The sequence below is a fragment of the Alosa alosa genome, chromosome 3 (assembly GCF_017589495.1).
Source record: "Alosa alosa isolate M-15738 ecotype Scorff River chromosome 3, AALO_Geno_1.1, whole genome shotgun sequence".
NCBI classification, from domain to species: Eukaryota; Metazoa; Chordata; class Actinopteri; order Clupeiformes; family Clupeidae; genus Alosa; species Alosa alosa.
The window spans coordinates 10,589,078-10,610,171 of NC_063191.1; the positions used below are offsets into that span (position 1 = coordinate 10,589,078).

The following is a 21,094-nucleotide window of genomic DNA, read 5'->3' on the forward strand; positions in this document are numbered from 1 at the left end:
TCCCTGTGTGTCTGTGTGTCTGTGTGTGTGTGCTTGTGTGTAGAGCCTACCATGGCTGACTCGGCCCTACCCCTTATGTCTGATCTATGCTGCAGAAATTCTTATCAAAATATCTATTTGGTATTATTTTTAGCATGAAGAGACTTACCTAGCGCTCTCTCGAAAGATCATTTTGACTTAATAAGAGTCTTATCTAGACACATTTTCTCAATGCAATGCCAGCCAAATTTGCTTGTTTTTAAGACAAATGGCAGACAAATTTGCTTTTCACGCTGAAATGTCAATGAAATGAAAATAAGTCAAACTCTTATTAAAAGGTACACTTTGCAAGATGTTTACTAGGGTGGTTCACAATATAATGGTATAAGTAAAAGTTTTCCCAATTTTGCCAGATCGCATTTTGCCTTGTTCCTATTGACATTTTGAACATCTGTACCAAAAATTGAGCCAATAGGACGCCAGTAAAGGGTGGCACATTTTTTCACAATTGCTCAACCTAAAAATGCATAACTTTCGCAGGAACCAGAAACATGATCAAAATAAAAGATAAGTATGATCATTAATAATCTCTCCCTGTACTTATACTAAATGAGTAAGAACATTAGAACAGTTCAAACACTATTCGCTGTATGATGACTTTGTTCTTTTTGATACTTTATCTCTGTGTCCTTGCACAACACTTACTTTTGGTCTTCGTTTCGCACAGATTGTTGACAGCGTTTCATAAGGGCAATGCCTCTCTCTGCGCTGTCGTTGATGACCTTCAAGGAATTAACTTTTTGACGCAGATTCTCATCTGTGGGAATGGACCTCACATCAGGGTTACTTCTGCCATCCATTTGGCCTTCAGTAAGAACCTCAAAGAAGTGGATTGAGCAGCGAGTGACGAGGCCAGAGATGGTAGCTGTACTGCTCTTGTGGAAGAAAGACTTGGCATCAAGTCTTTGAGCATCTTCCCAGGGCGTCTTTCAAGATTTTTTCTTCAACATCAACACAACAACAACACGTTACATTTATTTAGCGCTTTTCTCAACACTCAAAGCGCTTCATAGGGAAGGGGGGACCTCACTAACCACCACCAATGGTGGTGAGCTGAGCATCAAAAAATGCCAGGGCGACAAGTTCTTCTGACAGATACCACAAATGTCATCCAATGCTCTTCAATGCAGCATCTGCAATGGTTTTATCCGGATACCAATACATCATGTATTGTGTGTGTGTCAATATTGTGAAAAAGTGTGCCACCCCTAAATGTCCAGCAATTGACTCCATTTTTGGTACAGATGCTTACAATACCAATTGGAACAAGACAAAACGCAATCTGCCAAAATTTGGTGAAAATTAATTTTGTGAACCACCCTAATGTTATACCCTTAATATAACCTCTATAAAGTCAATTTGATGGTAAAGGAACTTGTAATAGGGGAATCGTTCACCTAGCTTAGCCATAGAGCAAAGCCATAGAAGGTCGCTACCAACAGAACCAGCAATGCAACTGTCGACCTGAAGACATCTCTTGAGAATCATGAAACATTACCTTCTCAGTAGATATAGCTCTTTGGAGAAAGCTTTTGCCTTTTGTTAGTCCTTGAGGCCTCAACAACAAAAGCATTTTTATTGTGCACAGGTGGGACAAGCCATGAGAAGTAGGCTATTTACAATGTCAAAGTAAAATATATACCATGACTCCAGGGGACTCTAGGGGTCTCTAGAGTCACCTTTACTTCAACAAATGCATTTTACGAGAAAGTGCTAGGTAAGTCTCTTTATACTGAAAACAAAACCAGCTAGATTTTTTTGATCTTGATATGAGATTAATAACACTTGATTAGATGTTATTAGATAAGCTGTTGTTTTTGCATTGTATTGTAGAGCCAGTGTTTGTTTGTGTGTGTGTGTGTGTCTGTGTGAGCAGTAGTAGTACTATTGTTATAGGATTTGCACTTTTGTCCAAAGCAACAAAGTAGTAGTAGTAGTAGTAATAGTAATAATATCAGAGTAGTAGCCTATCTGATGTGTATGTGATTAATTACATTTCTCACAAAAAGTCAGGGATATTTGGCTTTCGGGTGAAATTTCAAGATGAACCTAACATCCATTATAACCTTTACAGGTGCTTAATGTGATCTTCTGTAAACTTTCGAATGCGCCTTTCTAACAGTTCAATGTTTCAGTACTTTCTGTACTGAAACATTAAATTTCAATCGAAGCCAGATATCCCTAACTTTTTGTGCGTAGTGTATGACAAGTGTGTAGAACATGTTATGTCTGCTCTACGGAAAACAAAGAACAAGAAAGAGTCTGTGTGCAGTGGTAGTAGTTGTAGTACCCTACCTGGCGGGAGGTAGGCTTATCCGGTCCTAGAGGCGAGAGGGTGAGTGCCTTCCTCCTGTCCAGCACCACGGACAGACGGGCGTTTTCAGAAAAACCAGCCATCATCCCAGGTCTAGAGTGAGGTGAGGTAACAGGTCAATAGCGCAACAACACGCACAGAGAGTGGGAGAGACACGTACAGAGGCAGAAAGATTTTGTACTGAATAAAGTGTTGTTGAAAAGGCTACACGTCAACAAATTACATTAGATGTCTACAATGTTTTACAGTTATCTTTGTTTACAACTTTCTGCCAACGCACGTGATTTGATATATAAACAAAAGTCGAAGTTTACAGGGCAGTCTTTGTGAAACGTCAGCGTTCCGCCACACTACGTCCGGTCGCAGACATCGGTTGACATCAACAGAACAATAAAAAGCAGACAAGTATTCGCGCTGGCGTGTTCCCATGACGGCCCCTGTCCTGACCTCCCCGTCTCCGTCATCTACACACACCACGTGAGCTGTTGGTATCAACTGCAACAATTACCTAAGCACTTCCGCCACTTTCCCCACGAACACATATACATTAGGAATAATCTGGACCAAGAGAAGTTGAGGACGCTTTGGCTTTCGTTTTCTTTCTTAAAATACTCACGTATGAAGTCGCTGCTACAGTCGCAGGCAAAGCATCATCCACGGGAAGAAAACGCAGTGCTTGTGCTCTTCGTGGGTTAAAACCTTTGACGTTTAAAAGTGACTTTGTAATCCACTTGATAAACCCTAAACCGCCGGTGAAATGTGTGTTAATTCCGCAAATAGCACATGAGAGTTGTTGTCAATGTTTCCGTAAAACCATCTTCCGTCATTCCCAGGAAGTTAATGTATGGATCGTCCAATACCGGTACTAAAGAACCGAGAGTTACGGTAGCGCCATCTAACGTTGAGGAGTAGCTCATGCGTTACCTTATCGCACCAGGATTTCAGTGTCACAGGAGCGTAGCCTACTGTCCATTTACTGATGATTCACTTATAGAGGGGGCCACCATGACAGATAAAAGTCACCCTCTGTACCCCCACCACCACCACCACACGCACACACACGTAGCCTACACATAGGCTACACACACGCAGTAGTGTAGGCTAGTCTAGTTAGCTGTAGTGGGTACCGAGATGTAGTATAGTTGTAGTGGGTAGGCCTATTCTGCATAGTCCTGCATATCACGTACACTACACCACTGCTGCACACGTGGCATCTTAGGACAACTTGAGTCTATAAGCTCTGTCTCAGAAAAAGCAGTGATGATCTGTAACTAATCAGCTACACTACGGATTATAGCTACACATATACATGCATGCATGCATACACACACACACACACACACACGGAGACCCCTAATAGTCTATTCTCACTCTACTTATCTTGGACTTCTGTAATCTATTCTTGGACAAAGTTATTTTTTTGACCGTGGTGCCACAGTACTAGCTGATCCCTTGCCAGAGAGCAAAGCAGCATGTCCAATCTTCTATCTTAGTGTTTTACACCAAAGACACAGGCACACAGCATATGGTGGTAATATTAATGGTTTATTTGCCATTGTGCAGTGCACATTATCAACACACCATGATATTAAAAAAATGACACGTACACAGAGTTCTGATGAGGTATCTAAATAAGTCAAATGAAAATATGTATGTGAAGGTGTGTGTCTGTTTAAGTATATCCATGTTGAAGTGTGTGTGTGGGTGTGTATTCTCAGCTTAAGAAAAACTTCAGGTCTGAACAGCCCCTCGATGAAGGGTTGATGTGCAGACCATCATTAACAGTTGAGAGAGAGAAAAAGAAAGAAAAGATAGATAGATAGTAAGGGTGTCACGATTTCGATTTTATTTTGAAATCGATCGAAATTACATCTCAATCTCGAACTTTGAACTTAAAAGTAGAATCGACGATGCAGCCACACCCCCAATGTCACGTCCAGCATGTATGCCAAGACGCACAAACACATGCACGTGCTGAACTGCAGCGTCAACACTCCTCTAATTTTAGGCTGCAGCCAGTTAAAATATAGGCCTACACATCAACCTACCGTAATCAAAGCCCCTCTTGCTACTTTGAAATCACCGGTGTGGAAGTATTCGTTCATTCACGTCAATTAAAACTAACTTAGCCTACTCAACTTAGCAAGTGAAAAGATGGTGTAATTACAGTCCAAAGTTACTTTAAGGCTTAAAATGCACATTTACACATTCCATGAACACTAACCTTGGGTCTCTTCGGAGTGTGCTGAAACAATCAAATTAACATTCTGTGTTGTTTCATTTCAATATGTTCACGTCTCTGTTTTAGCCTAATGTTAGTTCTGTTTACATTACAACCTAGGTTGGAACGGTTTTAAAGCGGTTTCAAAATAAAAGCCCTCTGAAAAGAGTAAATAACATATAAGGAATGCATTAATAGTAATATTTGAAAAAGATCGAAAATCGAATCGAATCGTGACTTTAAAATCGAAAATTACATCGAACCGAGGATTTGGAGAATCGTGACACCCCTAATAGATAGATAGATAGATAGATAGATAGAGAGAGAGAGAGAGAGAGAGAGAGAGAGAGAGAGACTCTTTGGTCGTAGGTCACGTCTGCCAGTGCTGGTCTGGGGGAACTGTGATGTCATAATGATGTCCCAACTGTGATGTACCCACACTGCTGCTTACTCGGAGGCTTGGTCATCCCCTCCATGGCTGATGATCCTCTGAGACTCCTCTATGTGTTGGGACTGGAGGTGGACATTAAAGATACTTTGACTTTAAAATTTTACCCTCCGCCTCTGCTGAGTTTCAGCAGTCAGGAATCTAATTCTGATCTCACTGTTTGCTGTAACGCTGCCTCTATCTGCCTAACCTGGTCAATGTTGGCATAGGGCTCAATGGGGTGTCACCCTGTGTGACATGTCAAACCAGTCCAAAGGATGACAAGACTTCTGGCGGACAGCAGTGTTTGTTGGCATTCCGTTACCCCAGGCAACCTGCAGGCGTGACCTTTAACCTCAGGAGCCGCACTTCTGCACAGCCGTCTCAGTGGATGGAGCCTGAGCCCCGGCAGCTGACACATCATCAGGGTCAGAGGTCAACATGGCTGTCTTCCCAGACACTGAGAGCTGCTTATGCTCACCTGGGAGAACACACACACAGAAACATGAACATCCACACAATCTCTTGTGAATCTCAAGAACTCCAACATGCCACTAAAAAGAAACACATGTATACCTATGTACAGTACGCCTCATCACTGAATTAATTCAAAACTCCTTTGCAAATTTGCCATCCATTTTCAATCTACTCAGCCCATGTTAATCAGCTTGGGTTCTAGTCATTAATCTGGTAGTTACAGGAACAAATGAAGAGTTAAATAAAATATAGAGAAAAATAAAATATTGTACATTCTCATTCTTATTTTCTCATTCTCAAAATGTTTCTAATAATTTGCATGGGGTTAACACATAAACGAAAACATAAAACACGCACACAACAGTTTTTCCCACATAATTGAATTCCATTTGTGGTGGTTGGTTTGCAGAATTAACTTGAATACAACAGTTTTTAACAAATTAGCACAGCGTGGTTATGATGCTAACCAGATTTAAGCACAATTTAGTACAACCTGGAAAATCATTGTGTGGTGGTCAATGTTGATATTGTGGTGGGCCGCCACAAATAAGTCAATGTATGGGAAACACTCCACACACACACACACAATGACTACACGTTAAAAAGGAATTGGACTATCGGGACTGAGCTAATATGATAAATCTGGTTCCCCATTCCAACCTAATTTAATAATGGCGAATCGGCATCTGCGCCTTCAGTTTGTAATGTTTTGCCTGGTGCGTGAACTCCAAAAGTTGAGTATTACAGTAGAAAAAAACAGAGGCGCACTCAAGGGCTTGATACTAATACAATTTGTGTTTTTTGTGATGCGATAAGCACTTATGTGGATCTTGTATTATTGTGTATACTGCTGTCTTGAATCCAGATACTGTATGTATACATTATGTCTGTATATATTTTTTAATGTTAATTGCACATATGGTTGTTTTTTGTTATATGATTTGTCTTTTGTGTTGACATTGAGCATTATGGTAATTGACACGTCACGTCTATAAAAAACCTGAACGCCCTGTGACGCGTTTCATAATGGAGACATAATGGGCTAAGCCCGAAACGTTTGTTTCCTAGTTTTTTGTCCTTAGACTCATTGTAAAAACCTCGGCTCTCAATACAAATTGTATTAGTATCAAGCCCTTGAGTGCGCCTCTTTTTCTTTTATACTGTAACCTAATTTAATAACCATTATAACCGAGGGCAGTGATTACTGTTTTAGAACCCCTCTGTGTGAGAGAGAGAGATAACGAGTGACAAAGAGCTTTGTCAAGATGTACAATCTAGTATTAGAGAAGTTATGTCATTACTACCAGTTCAGAGGTGAGACTATACATACACACAAAGATGCAATATGTCTAGGCTCATTCAAATATCATGAGAGTATCTCTTGCTATGTCCTGTTGCTATGGGGAAAATACCCTCTCAAGCAGTTTTGTCTGATTTTGGAAGACTTTGGAGAATTCTGTTTGACCTGTTGCTCGGTTACTAAATGTAATTTAATGCTAAATGGGATTCTACCAAAGATCCTTGCTCCGCTTTAACCCTCTCTGATTCTACCCTTTGCTTGGATACAGGGTTAAACCTGTGTCTCACCTTTGGCCAGACTACATGGTGTGAAGATGGGTTCCTCTCTCTGCTCCCCGTCCTGGATCGAGGCCCGGATCTTCCTCACCACGTAGATGCTGGCTGAAATCAGAGAGAAGGATAGAATTATGTCGGTGTCTGAGTATGCCATTTAAACAGCTTAAACAGTCAACTATGTTGAAAACATTATGTGAAATAGCTTTAGTCATGATAATGCCTACTGTGCCAGGTTACTCATGGAGACTACCTGTCCTAAATTCAACCTGTTTAAAAAAAAAACTCAAACGGTCTTATTTTCCACTGCCTTAAATTAGTTAACTGTTGTGTTTATAAAGTAGTAAAGAGTGACTTATAAAGTTGTTGCTATACAGCGCAAGATTCCCCTTCACTTCATTTTTTACAGTTAGCCTATTTTTTATATATGCATTGCTATTTTATATGACCTTGTCATCATTTCAAGCTTCATTTAAAGTGCAAAACACATTCCCTGGCCGCTGTAGTAAGCTTTCGGATAACTGACACATCTTTTTATTGCTGTAGCACTCAATTTCAACCAGCAGGTGTTGCGTGTCATGGGAGTACTATACATACTAACCCACCCTGTTTGTGTTTTCTTCGAAAGTGTTATTTCGTCTATTCTCATTTAGGCCTATACCTACGATCTCTTCGCTAACTAACCCAGAGAGCGAAATCATGCTTGTTGTTCATTGATCGACCTTCAAATTCCGTTCAAAACTAAGAAGAAGAAAAAATGCTGTTGCCCTACTCAGATCAGATCAGATCAGATTGATATTTTTCCCTCGTCTATGATACCAAAGGTAAATATGAAATAACGTATCATGTCTTACCCTTTATCAAAAGTCAGACCATGACGATAAAAGTTTATTTAAGCGTCTGCTGAAACGTAACGTAGTCTTCGTCCAAACGAGTGGTTATTCAAGATGTTATGAAAGCGTTGATTATGGTTCTTCAGGAAGCAACCGATTTTAGCCACGCCCAATGAGCGTCACACGGTGCGCGCACATAGTGGTGATTGGCTATTGTCATGTCCATGTAACACATCCTTTACTAGTGTGTTTCCATCCAACTTCCTAATGCGCAATTAATCTATTCGAATAAGAAATCCCGGTTGGAAACACGTGAAATGCGCGTCAAAAATCCTAATGCGCATCTATATTCGCTAGGGGGGTGGATTAACTCTCGATGCGCATAAGGTATAATGCGAATAAAGTTGATGGAACGGTTTATTCGCATCGTGTGACGTAACATTCAGATAATCTCAGCAATCTCTGGCGCTTCCCTAACATTAGGTAACTTGATGTGCTCTCTTGCTTGTTTCCGTAGAATAAAACAAACTGAATACACACATCGGTGCAGTTGTTTTGCTGACGCTAAAGTCGCCAACAACTCTGTATTCGGCACACGTCGCAAGTTTATACAACTAGTGTAGTGCCCGTTCAAACATACCATTCCTGTAGAAAACGCGTCAGTTTATTGCACATACTTTTTATGTACTTTTGAATAGCCACTACATACCCGTGTTTGTTGAAGTGTTGTGCAAAATCCACGTAATAATTTTATGCAAGCAAATAGGGAGTCTTTATTGTTGAGGTCAGACTAATCAAACATCTTGCATTTTAACCGTGATTCAGTGCTGCCAATATATGGCTCATTATTCTCATGATCAAAACTTTTCTACAACTCAGACTTTGCTTTCTTTGCCGGTCGGGACGTTCGGTAGTTTTCCCGGTGGGCCGGCCCGGCCCAAAGAGCCAGTAACGAGGCCGTGAGTATATATGAGGAATGCATTATGAATTATCCGTGAAGATCTCCAAGTTAAGTGTTAAGAAGTCCAACCAATATTTATACCACTCGCTCACTGTCTATATGTGATTCATGGTTACCCTGCACACTCATCTCTCTCATGCTGATATGTGTAGGCTAGCCTTAATTTTTTTATCTTAATTCATCTTTGTCTTATTTAGACGTTACAGAACTTTCATGGTCACAAATAAAAAAAAAAAGACAATTTAATTTGTTTGTTCGTTCTTAAATTAACGCCGGCCTAGGCTAGAATGGAGCAAAGCCTCCTGGGAATGGGGAATGTGTTTCTGGTTTATCCAATGAACCGATTGCAGGTCAAGTCTATTTACAGAAATGTAGGGGGATAAATGAGCGGCCCCTCTTCTAATGGCATGACTCTACAAGCGATAAGTTCGAGGAAAACTACAGGATTTTTGACAGTCGGCGGATTTGCGTGGTTGCTTGCTGTTTTACACATGGATGGAAGGCAGAGAGAAAGGTTAGCGGAGCTAAAGCATTGACGTTATTGCTAGGCAGAAACTAGCACAAGCTATAGTCTTATGTTGATATGTAGCCTAGGCCTAGCCTATGACTAATTAATGGGCCACTCAGGCTGATAAATGGTTTGTGGAACTCGTTGGAACTGTCTGTAAGCCTGTATAGGCCTACTTTAATCATTCTCTACAAGCCTATTCAAAGTGCCTGGTTTTCAATGATTTAATTACCTGTGTTATTAGGTTGACATTGTCTGTAGGCTAGGCATTTTTTAAATCTATACAGGCAACTATTGGAGTGCTATGATACCCAGATATGTCCTTGCATGATGCCTGAAATTTCCATCCACCCCCAAAGCTGTTTTTATACTGCACTTAAATATCTAGTTCCTTACACATTTATTGAAAGTGCCTGGTTTGTTGTATTGCATTAGCACTATCCATAGTTCCTTTCTCCAAAAGGGGTACGGTGCCGTCGCCGTCAGAATTTTCCCGGTGGATTTTAGTGCCCCACTCCGCCCCTGGGCCAGCCTCTGTTTCACCTCCTAAGCATCCTTTTCGGCATCTTTCTCGCAGCTAACCGAAACGCATCACCTGACCGCTCAGCCTACCGCGCAAGCCCGAGCCCGCGTGAAATGATAGAAATGAACCCGTCGGGTTCGGGCAAACATTTTCAGCTCTACAGTGCCGAATTTGACCAAATAAAAAAACCTGCCGAGACCTTGGTCGTTCCCAAGTGTATGGCGGTCTCCGGCGATGGGAAGCTGCCAACACCCGATTGCGCAATATAAACATTCTCCGCCTTCTCCTTCCAATCGATATTAAACTAAATATTTTCAAAATTAAGGAATGAATTAGGCCTAGGGCCTAGGCTATTCCGACCAGAGAGGATGGCGTCGATTTCACTCAACGTAGGCAAAGTGTCCCCAAACTTAGAATCAATACTGTAGGTGTTGGAAACGCTCACTAATGCGCATTTTATTTATGCGCATTACCACGGATGCGCATCACTAATTCGCATGAGTTGGATGGAAACACGCTATATGAACACATCCTATCATAATGTATGGTATTATGGGTATGGCGGAGTTGGTGGAGCAAAGATTGTTTTACAATCTTTGGGTGGAGTTCATTAAATTTGCGCTCAATAAGCAACAGCCGTGGCTATGTGTGGTCCATATTATTTAGATTAAATTCTACAATATCTCCTTAATTCATAAGTAAAGTTGAGATAACAACATTGTGCGTCAAAAAGTCCCTAGGCTCACTTCCAGTTTTACTGTAAGTCTATCAACAGCCTACACTGGAGGTGGTTAGAGTTTAACTGTATTTGTGTGTGCATGTTTGTGTGTGTGTGTGTGTGTGTGTGTGTGTGTGAGTGTTCCAGACACTGGTTTCAGCCCAGTTTGGCATAGTGTGGTATAAATGAATACTATGGATTGAAGACATCAAGAGAAAGAGAGCGACAGAGTAGTGTTAATTTTGTCACCTATTTTTAATTTAGTCTTAGTCTTAGTCTTGTGACGAAATGTCCTTTTTAGTCTTTGTCATATTTAGTCATTCAAATATAATTTTTGTTAGTCAAGTTTTAGTCAACTAAAAGTCTCGTCATTTTAGTCTAGTTTTAGTCAAAAGAAAACTACAGGTATCTTAGTCTTAGTCAGTTTTAGTCAAAACATTTTAGTCTTTTTTTATAACAAATTATTTCTGATTACCATTTCAGTCAAATAGTGTTTCACACATCTCAATTTTCCAACAATATTGTGTGTCCACAGGGCTACTCGTCTGTTATAATTACTCATTCAGATTTTTTGTCAGTCAGTATGTTTAGATGCACAGGTACTGTAAGTTGAGCTACAGTTATAGCTCGGCTGGGATTTGACCATAGACAGTAAAAGATTTGACTGGACCACTGTCATGATCTTCGTAAACCAGTGTTTCTCAAAGTGTGGTCCGGGGACCGCTGGTGGTCCGCAAGCTATCCCAAGGGGTCCGCAAGCACACGTGGTAAAATATAATATAGATGAGTTGTTTGCAATATTGAACCAACTTGTATGTAAATCCAAACAGTATGTAAAGCCAGTAAATCATATGAATCCTTTGACACAATAAGCAAAGTGCAAAGACAATAAGCTAGGTGGTTCAGTGAGTAGGCCTATTGTGTAGGCTAATATAGCCTACTGCTGAAGTAGGTCTATTTTTATTTATTTTTTTAGCTAGATGGTCCGTGCGTTTCTTTTTATTGGTTAAGTTAAGTTTACTCCGCCACGCTAGATGGTGATATGCGCCCAAACTCAACACATTCCCCTAACTCTCCATCTAAGCTAACTTGCTAGCGTACTTTGCATCATCAGTGTAACTAGTTAAATAGTTGACATTACTTGCTGAACATTTTCATATGGACATTCTGGGGGATGTTAATTTATAAGAGAAGCTTCAACTTCTGGGTATGTAGCATTGTGGCATAAAGCTTAGTTAGCTTGCTAACTCTGGCAGAAATCTCCAGTGTTCTTGTTCTATGTAGTTTCGTGTTGCCGCCACAGGGTTGCAGCAACAGCACGTAGACTAGCCTACAGGAAAGCTGCTGTGCATGAACTCGTTAGGAATATTTTGAAAACGTAACAGCTAGATATTCTGCCTTCTCATTTTGTAGACGAAAAATTGAATCCAATGGAATAAACCATTTTTGCACGGAACTCAGCCAGACTTTTGAGTTTTCTCTTTGGGATAAGTTTTTGACTTGAACATTTATAATCAAATTGCGATTTGATTTGCAATATCATTTCTGAAAGCCACGCTTCAGTTCAATATTCCAAATTTCGCTTTAAGTTAAGCAACTTCTGATTGGTAAGCATGCCTAGTGCTTCACTCCTGCTAGGTGAGTTTCACTGTCTGTCACACAAAGAGGATGACATGAATATCAAAATAATAGATGTGACGAGATTAACCATTTGGACAGAGTTGCAAGCTGCACAGTAAAAATGGTAACCTTTACGATTAGTTAACTGCATTAGTTCAAATTGTGATTTTGATCAACTAATCTTGCTGCCCTTGTTGCCCCCAAGGCCCCTCTTAAGGAGACCAGGAAACAGTCCGACAGTGTCCAGAACCATTCACTCAGCCCCTGAGGCTTATTGATATGAGCCCATGACACAGTGGAGAGAACAGTCCTGTCAGGAGCCACAGTCTCTGAATCATCAGGGCTGGAACACAATAGCAGGGTAGGGGCCTCCTGATGGCACAGAGGACCCTCAGTGTTGAGTCTCCAAGCTGTTAACAGAGAGTCCCTGATGTCAGCTGAGATGCTGAAGATCCCCAACATGTGAGCACGGCCTTGTTGGCCAGCGACTTCACTCCTCCTACACACCCGGGCTCTCAGATCACTGCTGTTGGGGAGCTACAACGGGGACCTTTCTGTCCGATGACCCCCGAGGCAGAGACGCTCTTGGCTGGTGTAGCCGTCCCTCAGTTAGACAGGAACGATGGAGACCTGTTTGGTCACAGGAAAGAAGTGTAGACCCATCCAGCTGTGGCCAACTCCATCAATTAGTGTCCGCCTGACACAGATAGATAGATAGATAGATAGATAGATAGATAGATAGATAGATGGATAGATACTTTATTAATCCCCAGGGGAAATTCAAGGTCTCAGTAGCATAGAGACATCACACACACATTCACTAACAGCAGAAAAAAGTAATTAAAAGTATGTAATATAAAAAACACAACTAAGCAATAAGGACAGTAGAAGATAAAGAATATACTAAATATACTAAAATACAAATTATACTAAATAACACTTAATCTAAATAAATTCTAAAAACAGTATCCACATAGTGGGTGATTAATCAATGAAGAGGCGCTTGCAATGACTGAGGCAGGGACTGAGCCTATGATTCTCTGTGCATAGTAAGTTAAGGTAAGGTGCTCTGTGTGAGTGAGTGTCATGGTGATGGTGCAAATGAGTAAGTCCAACAGTGCAACAGTGCAAGAATAAAGTCAATATATATCTATCTATATATATAACTATATTAAGAAAAGGTATAAGTGTGGCCACAGTTCGGCTGTGGCATGGAGGGAGGGGTTATGCATATGTGCTAATATAGCACGCAAACAGTGAGGCAGAAACACAGTGGTAAAAAGTGGCTAGTGGACAGACAGTATCCAAACACGGAGGGGGTGAAGAGGCAGACAGACTATGCGGAGAAGTCTATCTCTCCTCTTCCCTTAAGTGAAGCATTGAACAGTTCAATGGCCCAGGGGACAAATGACTTCCTCAGTCTGTCTGTTGTGCAAGGCAGTGAGCAAAGTCTCCAGCTGATCAGGCTCTTCTGCTTTACAATAGTGCTGTGGAGTGGATGACACTCATTGTCCAAGATGTTGATCAGTTTGTTCAGGGTCCTTTTGTCAGATATTGAAGTGATGCACTCCAGTTCAGCTCCCACTACAGAGCCAGCTTTCCTTACCAGCCTCTCATGTCGCCCCGCATCCTTCTTCTTTGTGCTTCCTCCCCAGCATACCACTGCATAGAAGAGGACGCTGGCAACAACAGACTGGTAGAACATCCTGAGGAGCTTGCTGCACACATTAAAGGACCGCAGCCTCCTCAGGAAGTACAGCCTGCTCTGCCTTTTTTTGTAGAGTGCGTCAGTGTTGGCTGACCAGTCCAGTTTATTGTCCAGGTGGAGACCCAGATACTTGTAGGTGCTTACCACCTCCACATTGACCCCATCAATGGAGACTGGTAGCAGAGTGGGCTTAGACCTGCGGAAATCCACCACCATCTCCTTGGTCTTTGAAGTGTTGAGTTGAAGATGATTGAGTTTGCACCATTACACAAAGTCCTCCACCAGGCTCCTGTACTCTTCCTCCTGCCCGTTCCTGATACATCCCACAATTGCAGTATCGTCAGAAAACTTCTGCATGTGCATGACTCGGTTCTGTAGCAGAAGTCAGATGTGTACAGGGTAAACAGGACTGGAGAGAGCACAGTTCCCTGTGGTGCTCCGGTGCTGCTGATCACAGTGTCAGAGAGACAGTTTTTCAGTCTGACGAACTGTGGTCGCTCGGTCAGGTAATCTGTAATCCAGGTTACCAGGTGAGCGTCCACACCCATCTGCAAGAGCTTGTCTCCCAGTCTGAGGGGTTGGATGGTGTTAAAAGCACTTGAGAAATCAAAGAACCTAATTCTTACAGCACTTTTCCCCTTGTCTAGGTGAGAATGTGTCCTGTGTAGAAGATAAGTGATGGCATCGTCCACGCCCACTTTCTCCTGGTATGCAAACTGTAACGGGTCTAGTGCATGGCGTACCTGGGGTCTGAGCATACCTAAGACCAGTCGCTCCATTGTTTTCATCACATGTGATGTAAGAGCGACAGGTCTGTAGTCATTAAGCTCACTAGGGTGTGGCTTCTTAGGGACAGGGGGGAGACATGATGTCTTCCACAGTGTTGGAACTTGTCCAAGGCGTAGGCTCAAATTGAAGATGTGCTTCAGTGGCTCCCCCAGTTCAGCAGCACAGGCCTTGAGTAGCCTTAGGGGCCGTTTATACGAGAACGATTGCGAAGGAAGACAACAAAATATTTTATCATAAGTGCCTTTCGTTTATACGGCGACCCCGCCATCGGGCTTGAAGACGAAAAAATCTGAAGACTCCTTCCAGAGTGTAGAGTTTTGAAGACTAATTCGGTTCGCCTCCGTCTAAACGGCTAAACCAAAGATCCTTGATTACCTCTCAGGCTAAACTGTCAAATTAGAATGTCTGCGCGTGACGTACCGGGGTTCTATCACACCACCACCCAGCGGTCTGGAATGCATATCCAATCGAATATCACATACTCTTGTGTCTTCATATAAACAAAGATTTCCCCCTGAGAATGCTCGTCTAAACGCGAATAAAAAAATGAAGACGAGACGCCACTTCTGCGTCTTCTCTTTTCATCGTCACAGTATAAACGATACATTCCGGCCCCTAATTATGCTTCAGGCCATAATTACAAACAACCAAATATGTACAGGAGACAACAAAAACACTAATAGTTACTATTATTGGATCTAGAACTCCGGAGAATAATCTTTTAATGCATTTTTTTCAGTTATGTTACTCCCTTTATTCGTCATGCATACAGCTCATTAATCTTCTGCTTCCTGAAGAAGACATAATTTAGTGATGGGTCTCTCCAAGAATCCAGTTTTTGTTTTGACACGAACTCTGCGGACATATCCGTTTCTGTCTGGATCTGCTTCCACAACTCTTCCAGTGAGCCATGAATTGAGTGGAGCAGTGTCATCCACAATGATAGCTAGGTCTCCAAGATGAAGTTCCGTTTGATGGCCTGCCATTTCTGTCACTCCTGAAGTAGAGGTAAATATTCTTTCAACGATCGCCTCCAGAACAGGTCAGACATGTACTGAACCTGTCTCTAACGTCGACGGGCGTACACGTCTTCCTTCTGGAATACCCCTGGTGGTAATAATGGTTTGCATTTGAGCAGCAAGAGATGGTTGGGCGTTAATGCTTCCAGGTCATTCAAATCAGTTGATGCTTTAGTAATGGGGCGGCTGTTAATGATGGCTTCAACCTCACAAAAGACTGTGTGGAGGCCCTCTTCATCAAGGCTCTGTGTTCGCAAGACAGAGTTCAAGGCTTTCCTCACAGACCTTATCAGCCGCTCCCACACTCCACCATGATGAGACCCAGCAGGAGGATTGAATGTCCATTTCATGCCTTTCTGGAGGAGGTAGTCACTGATCTGGACATGATTCCATCTCCTTATTGCCTCTTTCAGTTCTCGCTCGGCCCCAACGAAGTTCGTTCCATTGTCCGACCGTAGCTCCAGCACTTGGCCTCGCCTTGCCATGAAGCGTCTGAGGGCATGGACAAAGGAATCTGTGTCCAAAGATGATAGCACCTCTAAGTGTACAGCTCTTATAGCCAGGCATGTAAAGATCATTCCATACTTCTTTATCATACTTCAGCCTCGTTTGATCTCAAAGGGTCCGAAGCAGTCTACCCCTACCCTGGTGAAAGGTGGCTCATCAGGAGAAACTTGGTCATGTGGAAGATCTGCCATGTACTGATTTGCTGATGCTACATTCAGCCGACGACAGACAACAAACTTTGACAGAGTCTTCCTTATGGCAACACAGACGCCTGGAATCCAGTACTTCTGGACGAACTGTGACAGTGTGGTTTAAGCCCACCATGACCTGTGACCTGGTGCACATGATTGAGGATGAGAGTGGAAAGGTGGAAGTCCTTAGCCAGTATAGCTGGATGTTTTGCCTCATCTGGCATGGCTGCTCGATCAAGCCTACCACCTACTCTCAGTACACCATTTTCCAAGATGGGGGTCAAGCTTGTAGAGGTGACTACTTTTCTTCACCCTTTCCCCATTTTCCAGGCATGCCAGCTCTTCTGGAAACCTGGCGTTGGCAAAAGCTGATGATTGCCCTTTCAGCCTCAGCAAACTCCTCCATTGACAGAGGTCCTTTGTCCACAGCCTGCACCTTCACACTTTGCATCTTCCCCTGCAGCCTCCTTTCTAGCTGCAGCCTCCTGCACCAGACCGAGTGAGCTCTTCCAACAGCTCTTTCCTCCTTTGTTGACAGTCCAATATCCATTTCCTGAACCGAAGCAGCCAGCCGACAGCCCTTCTCAGCCAGGTCCAAGACGAGAAGTGTCCAATGAAGCGCATGAGCGAGTCAGTCTGTTCTTCGGCCCGACCAGCATTTACACACACAACTGACACATCAGACACGACTGTCTTGACCTCAGGGTCTTCTGAGGAGAGCCTGCCAGAGAGTTCAACGTTTACTGGCCACTTAACTTCAGGTTCCATAAGAAAGCTTGGTCCCAGCAACCATACTTCGGACTTAAGGAACGTGTTCACCCTAGTTCCCCTAGAGGCCAGGTCTGCAGGATTGCTAGAAGTGTTCACGTACCTCCATTGAGAGGATTCAGTTGTGGAGAGAATCTCTGCTACACGATTTGCTACGAAGGTTTGAATCAAGAGGTCTTATTATTGATGTACTTAAGTGCTGATGTACTGTCACTCCAGAACACAGACTCTTGCAGAGGTATTCTTTCTCCACAGCTTATCCATTCTGCTTGCCACTACTGCTGCAGTAAGCTCCATGCGTGGGATGGTAACGGGTTTTAACGGTGCCACATGGGCCTTTCCCATTACAAAGGCACAGTGAGCCTGTCCATGGATGTTCTGCTGTAACAGGTACATCACCATTCCATATCCATCCTCACTCGCATCTGCGAAATGGTGAAGCTGGGTGGATGCCACCTCCCCAAAGCCAGGAGGCTTGAAGCACCTGACTACCTTGAAGTCATCCAGCTGTTGCAGCTCCTCCAACCATGCAGTCCATTCTTGAGCAGTAGTGACTGGCAGAGCGTCATCCCAGCCCAGCTGACATCTGCACAGGTTCTGCAGGATTCTTTTGGCAACAAGCACGACTGGTGACAGGAACCCCAAGGGATCGTAAATGGAGCTAACAACAGATAAGATGCCTCTTCTTGTCAGGGGCCTGTCACGTAGCGTTATTTTGAACCTAAAGGAGTCTGACTGAACGCACCATTGAACTCCCAGGGCTCGTTCCACTGGTAAGTTTTCATTGTCCAAGTCCAAATCTTTAACTTCAAGAGATCTGTCTTCTTGAGGTATTGCAGCAAGCACCTTGCGACTGTTGCTGATCCATTTCGTGAGCTGAAATCCTCCCTTCTTGCAAAGTTCGCACAGCTCCTGATAGAGGGTTAGAGCCTCTTCTTCGGTGCCAATTGATGCCAAACAGTCGTCAACATAGAAGTTGCTAAGGACAGTATCAACGGTCATTTGACTGAAGAGGTCTTGATTATCTTCAGCACACTTTCTGAGGGCAAAAGATGCACAGCTAGGTAACGATGTGGCTCCAAACAGATGGACGACCATGTTCCACCAGGTCTTGATCATGTTGTCCATCTGGCCACCACAGAAAACGTAACAGATCAGAGTCTGTTCATGGTACTTTGACCTGATAAAACATAGCTGTGATGTCTGCCATGAGAACAATTAGCTCCTTTCGGAACCTGCTGATGACACCAACCAATAAACTGGTTAAATCTGGGCCTTGAAGAAGTTGGGCGTTTAAAGATGTGCCCTGGAAAGTTGCTGCACAATCAAATACGACTCTCAGCTTCTTCTTTTGAGGGTGGATCACTCCATGATGTGGGAGGTACCACACCCTTGCATCACTACGCCCCAGATCCTCTGGGGGCACTCTCTCAGCATAGCCCTTTGTCATCATGTCACTCATGAAGTCTGTATATTGAGTGTGGAACAGACTGTCCTTAGCAAACCTCCTTTTGAGGCTCAAGGCACGCTGCACTGCCACATTCCTGTTGTTGGGCATCTTTGTGTCTGCTTTTCTCAAGGGCAAGCCAATGCTGTAATGCCCATCAACCAACTTGACTGACTCCTTAACAGACTCCATGAACTGACTGTCTTCTTTGGATAAGCCTGGCTGCTCATCTTGAGCACATTCAGGGAAGTCAACCTTTGTCTGCTGCTCCCACAGATCATCAAGTGTGACAATAGAAATCCTGCTGACAGTGGCTGCTCGTTCGACACAGGTGGAGTCATCAGTGCTGTCCCCCCTCAGTGGACCATTCACAGTCCATCCCAATATAGTCTTCACTGTGTAAGGGCCACTGTCTGCACCGCGGATGACCTCCCAAGGTTCCAAGGCCCTAGGAACATTCGTCCCAATGAGCAGGTCCACTTCAGAGTCGATCTCCGTTAGCTTCACATCCTTTAGATGTGTCCATTTCAGAAGATCTTCCTGCTTTGGAATGTTTCCTTGATGGACAGGCATGCATTTCTGTGTGAAGAGCTCTGGTAGTGCACAGAAACAGTCCGTGTCCAGGCCAGCCATCTCCAGGTTCGTTACAATGTAGCTACTGACAACTTTCTCCTGACCCATTGTCCTGAGGAGGATGCCAGTTTTCTTTCCAGTAATATTTAGCCTATTCATGAGGCGTTCTGTGCAGAATGAAGCGGAACTCCCTGGATCTAGGAAGGCACGTTGGAAGACGTTGTGACTACTTCATTCCCTTTTCTAGACTTCACCTGGACAGGCAAGATGGCAAGTGTACAATCACGCTCTCCGGCCCCAGTAAGCCCACTAGATTGTACAGAGATTGGACCACCGCCACTGGCCCCTCCACTGTCTCCCTTGCCTCCTTGGTTCATTTTTGCTGCACCAGACTGTGACTGCTTTGAGTGGATGTGTAACAATGTAGGATGCCTCAGATTGCACACCTTACAGAACAGACGTTTTGTGCAGTCTTTACTTCTGTGCCCAATGCACAAGCAGCCATAGCATACGCCATTTTCTTTCAAGAAAGTCATCTTGTCACTGTGTGCTTTCCTTTCCAACGAAAAGCATAGGTCCAAGGTATGCCCTGCTCCGCAGAACAAGCAAGTCTTTGTGACAGGTGAGGCATTATCCTTGTTATCACACGCTGACTTCTTGTCATGGCGTTGTGTGCCTTTACTCATAGGAGCAATGGTGGTTGCAAAACTACTTCCTTTAGATTTAGCAGAGTAAGGTTGGGATTTAACATGTTTCACTTCTCTTCTTACAGCACCTGGAGGATCATGTGACATTAGATCGCCAAACAGTGGGTCACTTGCAATTTTAACTTGCTTCTCCACAAACTCAACAATGTCATGAAAGGAAGCTCTTCGTCTTAACATTTCCTGTAAATTATAAGCAACTTCCCTCCATCTCTCCTTGAGCTTGTATGGCAACTTCTTAATCACTGTTTGCATGTTACTTGGTGTATCCAGTTCCAAACTGAAATTAATCCCCCTCATTGCATTATTGCACTGCCTTAAGAAGATGCTGTATGCCTGAAGTGCTTTTAGGTCTTCAGATTTAATAGCTGGCCAGGCAAGTATCTTTCCCATATAGGCAGAAGCTATCTTCATGGGATTACCAAACTGCTCCTGTAGCAGTGACTTGGCCTTAGCGTATCCCTCCGCCTCATGCAAATGCTCACAGCCTCGCACCAGCTCTCGAGGCTGTCCCCAGTGTATTGCTCGAGGGAAGTAGTACAGGCGATCTCTGGCACTGAGGGTCTTTTGCTCAATGTTGTGTTCGAATGACCTCATAAATGTTGCAATGGGTCTCCATCAAATGTTTGCATATCCCTCTTTGGGAGTAAAGAATGGTACTGCTGCTCCACTACCATTGATGTGATTTGATTTTGTTTCTCTAGGACTGCTGCCAGATGTTTAGACTCAGAACCTTGCATTCCAGGTGTAGCTTGGTGATGCTCATACTGAGGCTTTGGATGGGCTGTCAGAGTTGGTGGTTGAGCAGATGGTATGGCCTGTGATTGTTTCACTTTGGGCCTTGCACCCTGTATGTGGTCTGCAGCTGAAGTATGACATGGTTGTTGCACTAATGCTTTTGGGAAAAATATCTCAGCTTCCACGTTTAATGGACAAATATTAACTTTGTTCCTTTCTCTTTCCAGGTAAGAATTCATTCCGTTTGTTTTGGTCCTGCTAACATCAGATGGGGAAGAGTCAGACAATCCAAGGACTTTCAATTTGGCAGCAGATGCAGCCATATCCATTTCCAAAGCCAACTTTTCCTTCCTTTTCCTGAGTAGTTGTTCTTCCTCTTCCAATGCATGCTTATCTTGCAACAGTTTTTGAAGAGCCATGAGTGCAGCCATTTCTGC

General features: G+C 43.2%; 1 protein-coding gene and 1 long non-coding RNA gene across 2 annotated transcripts in view; both read right to left on the bottom strand.

The window, feature by feature from the left end:
• The window catches only part of LOC125292096 (sentrin-specific protease 7-like), a 33,631-nt gene extending 29,033 nt beyond the window's left edge, over positions 1-4,598 (bottom strand). The window contains 2 exon segments of the mRNA XM_048239247.1: positions 2,335-2,446; positions 4,578-4,598. Of these exon segments, the coding sequence (XP_048095204.1) occupies positions 2,335-2,439 (105 nt within the window). The 5' untranslated portion in view covers positions 2,440-2,446; positions 4,578-4,598.
• A 211-nt stretch (positions 4,599-4,809) lies between these two features.
• LOC125292331 lies at positions 4,810-8,042 on the bottom strand. The gene is made up of 3 exons (XR_007193158.1): positions 7,905-8,042; positions 7,066-7,158; positions 4,810-5,482 (listed from the first exon to the last, which is right to left on the bottom strand). It is a non-coding gene; the product is annotated as an uncharacterized LOC125292331 (long non-coding RNA).
• Between the last annotated feature and the right edge of the window lie 13,052 nt (positions 8,043-21,094).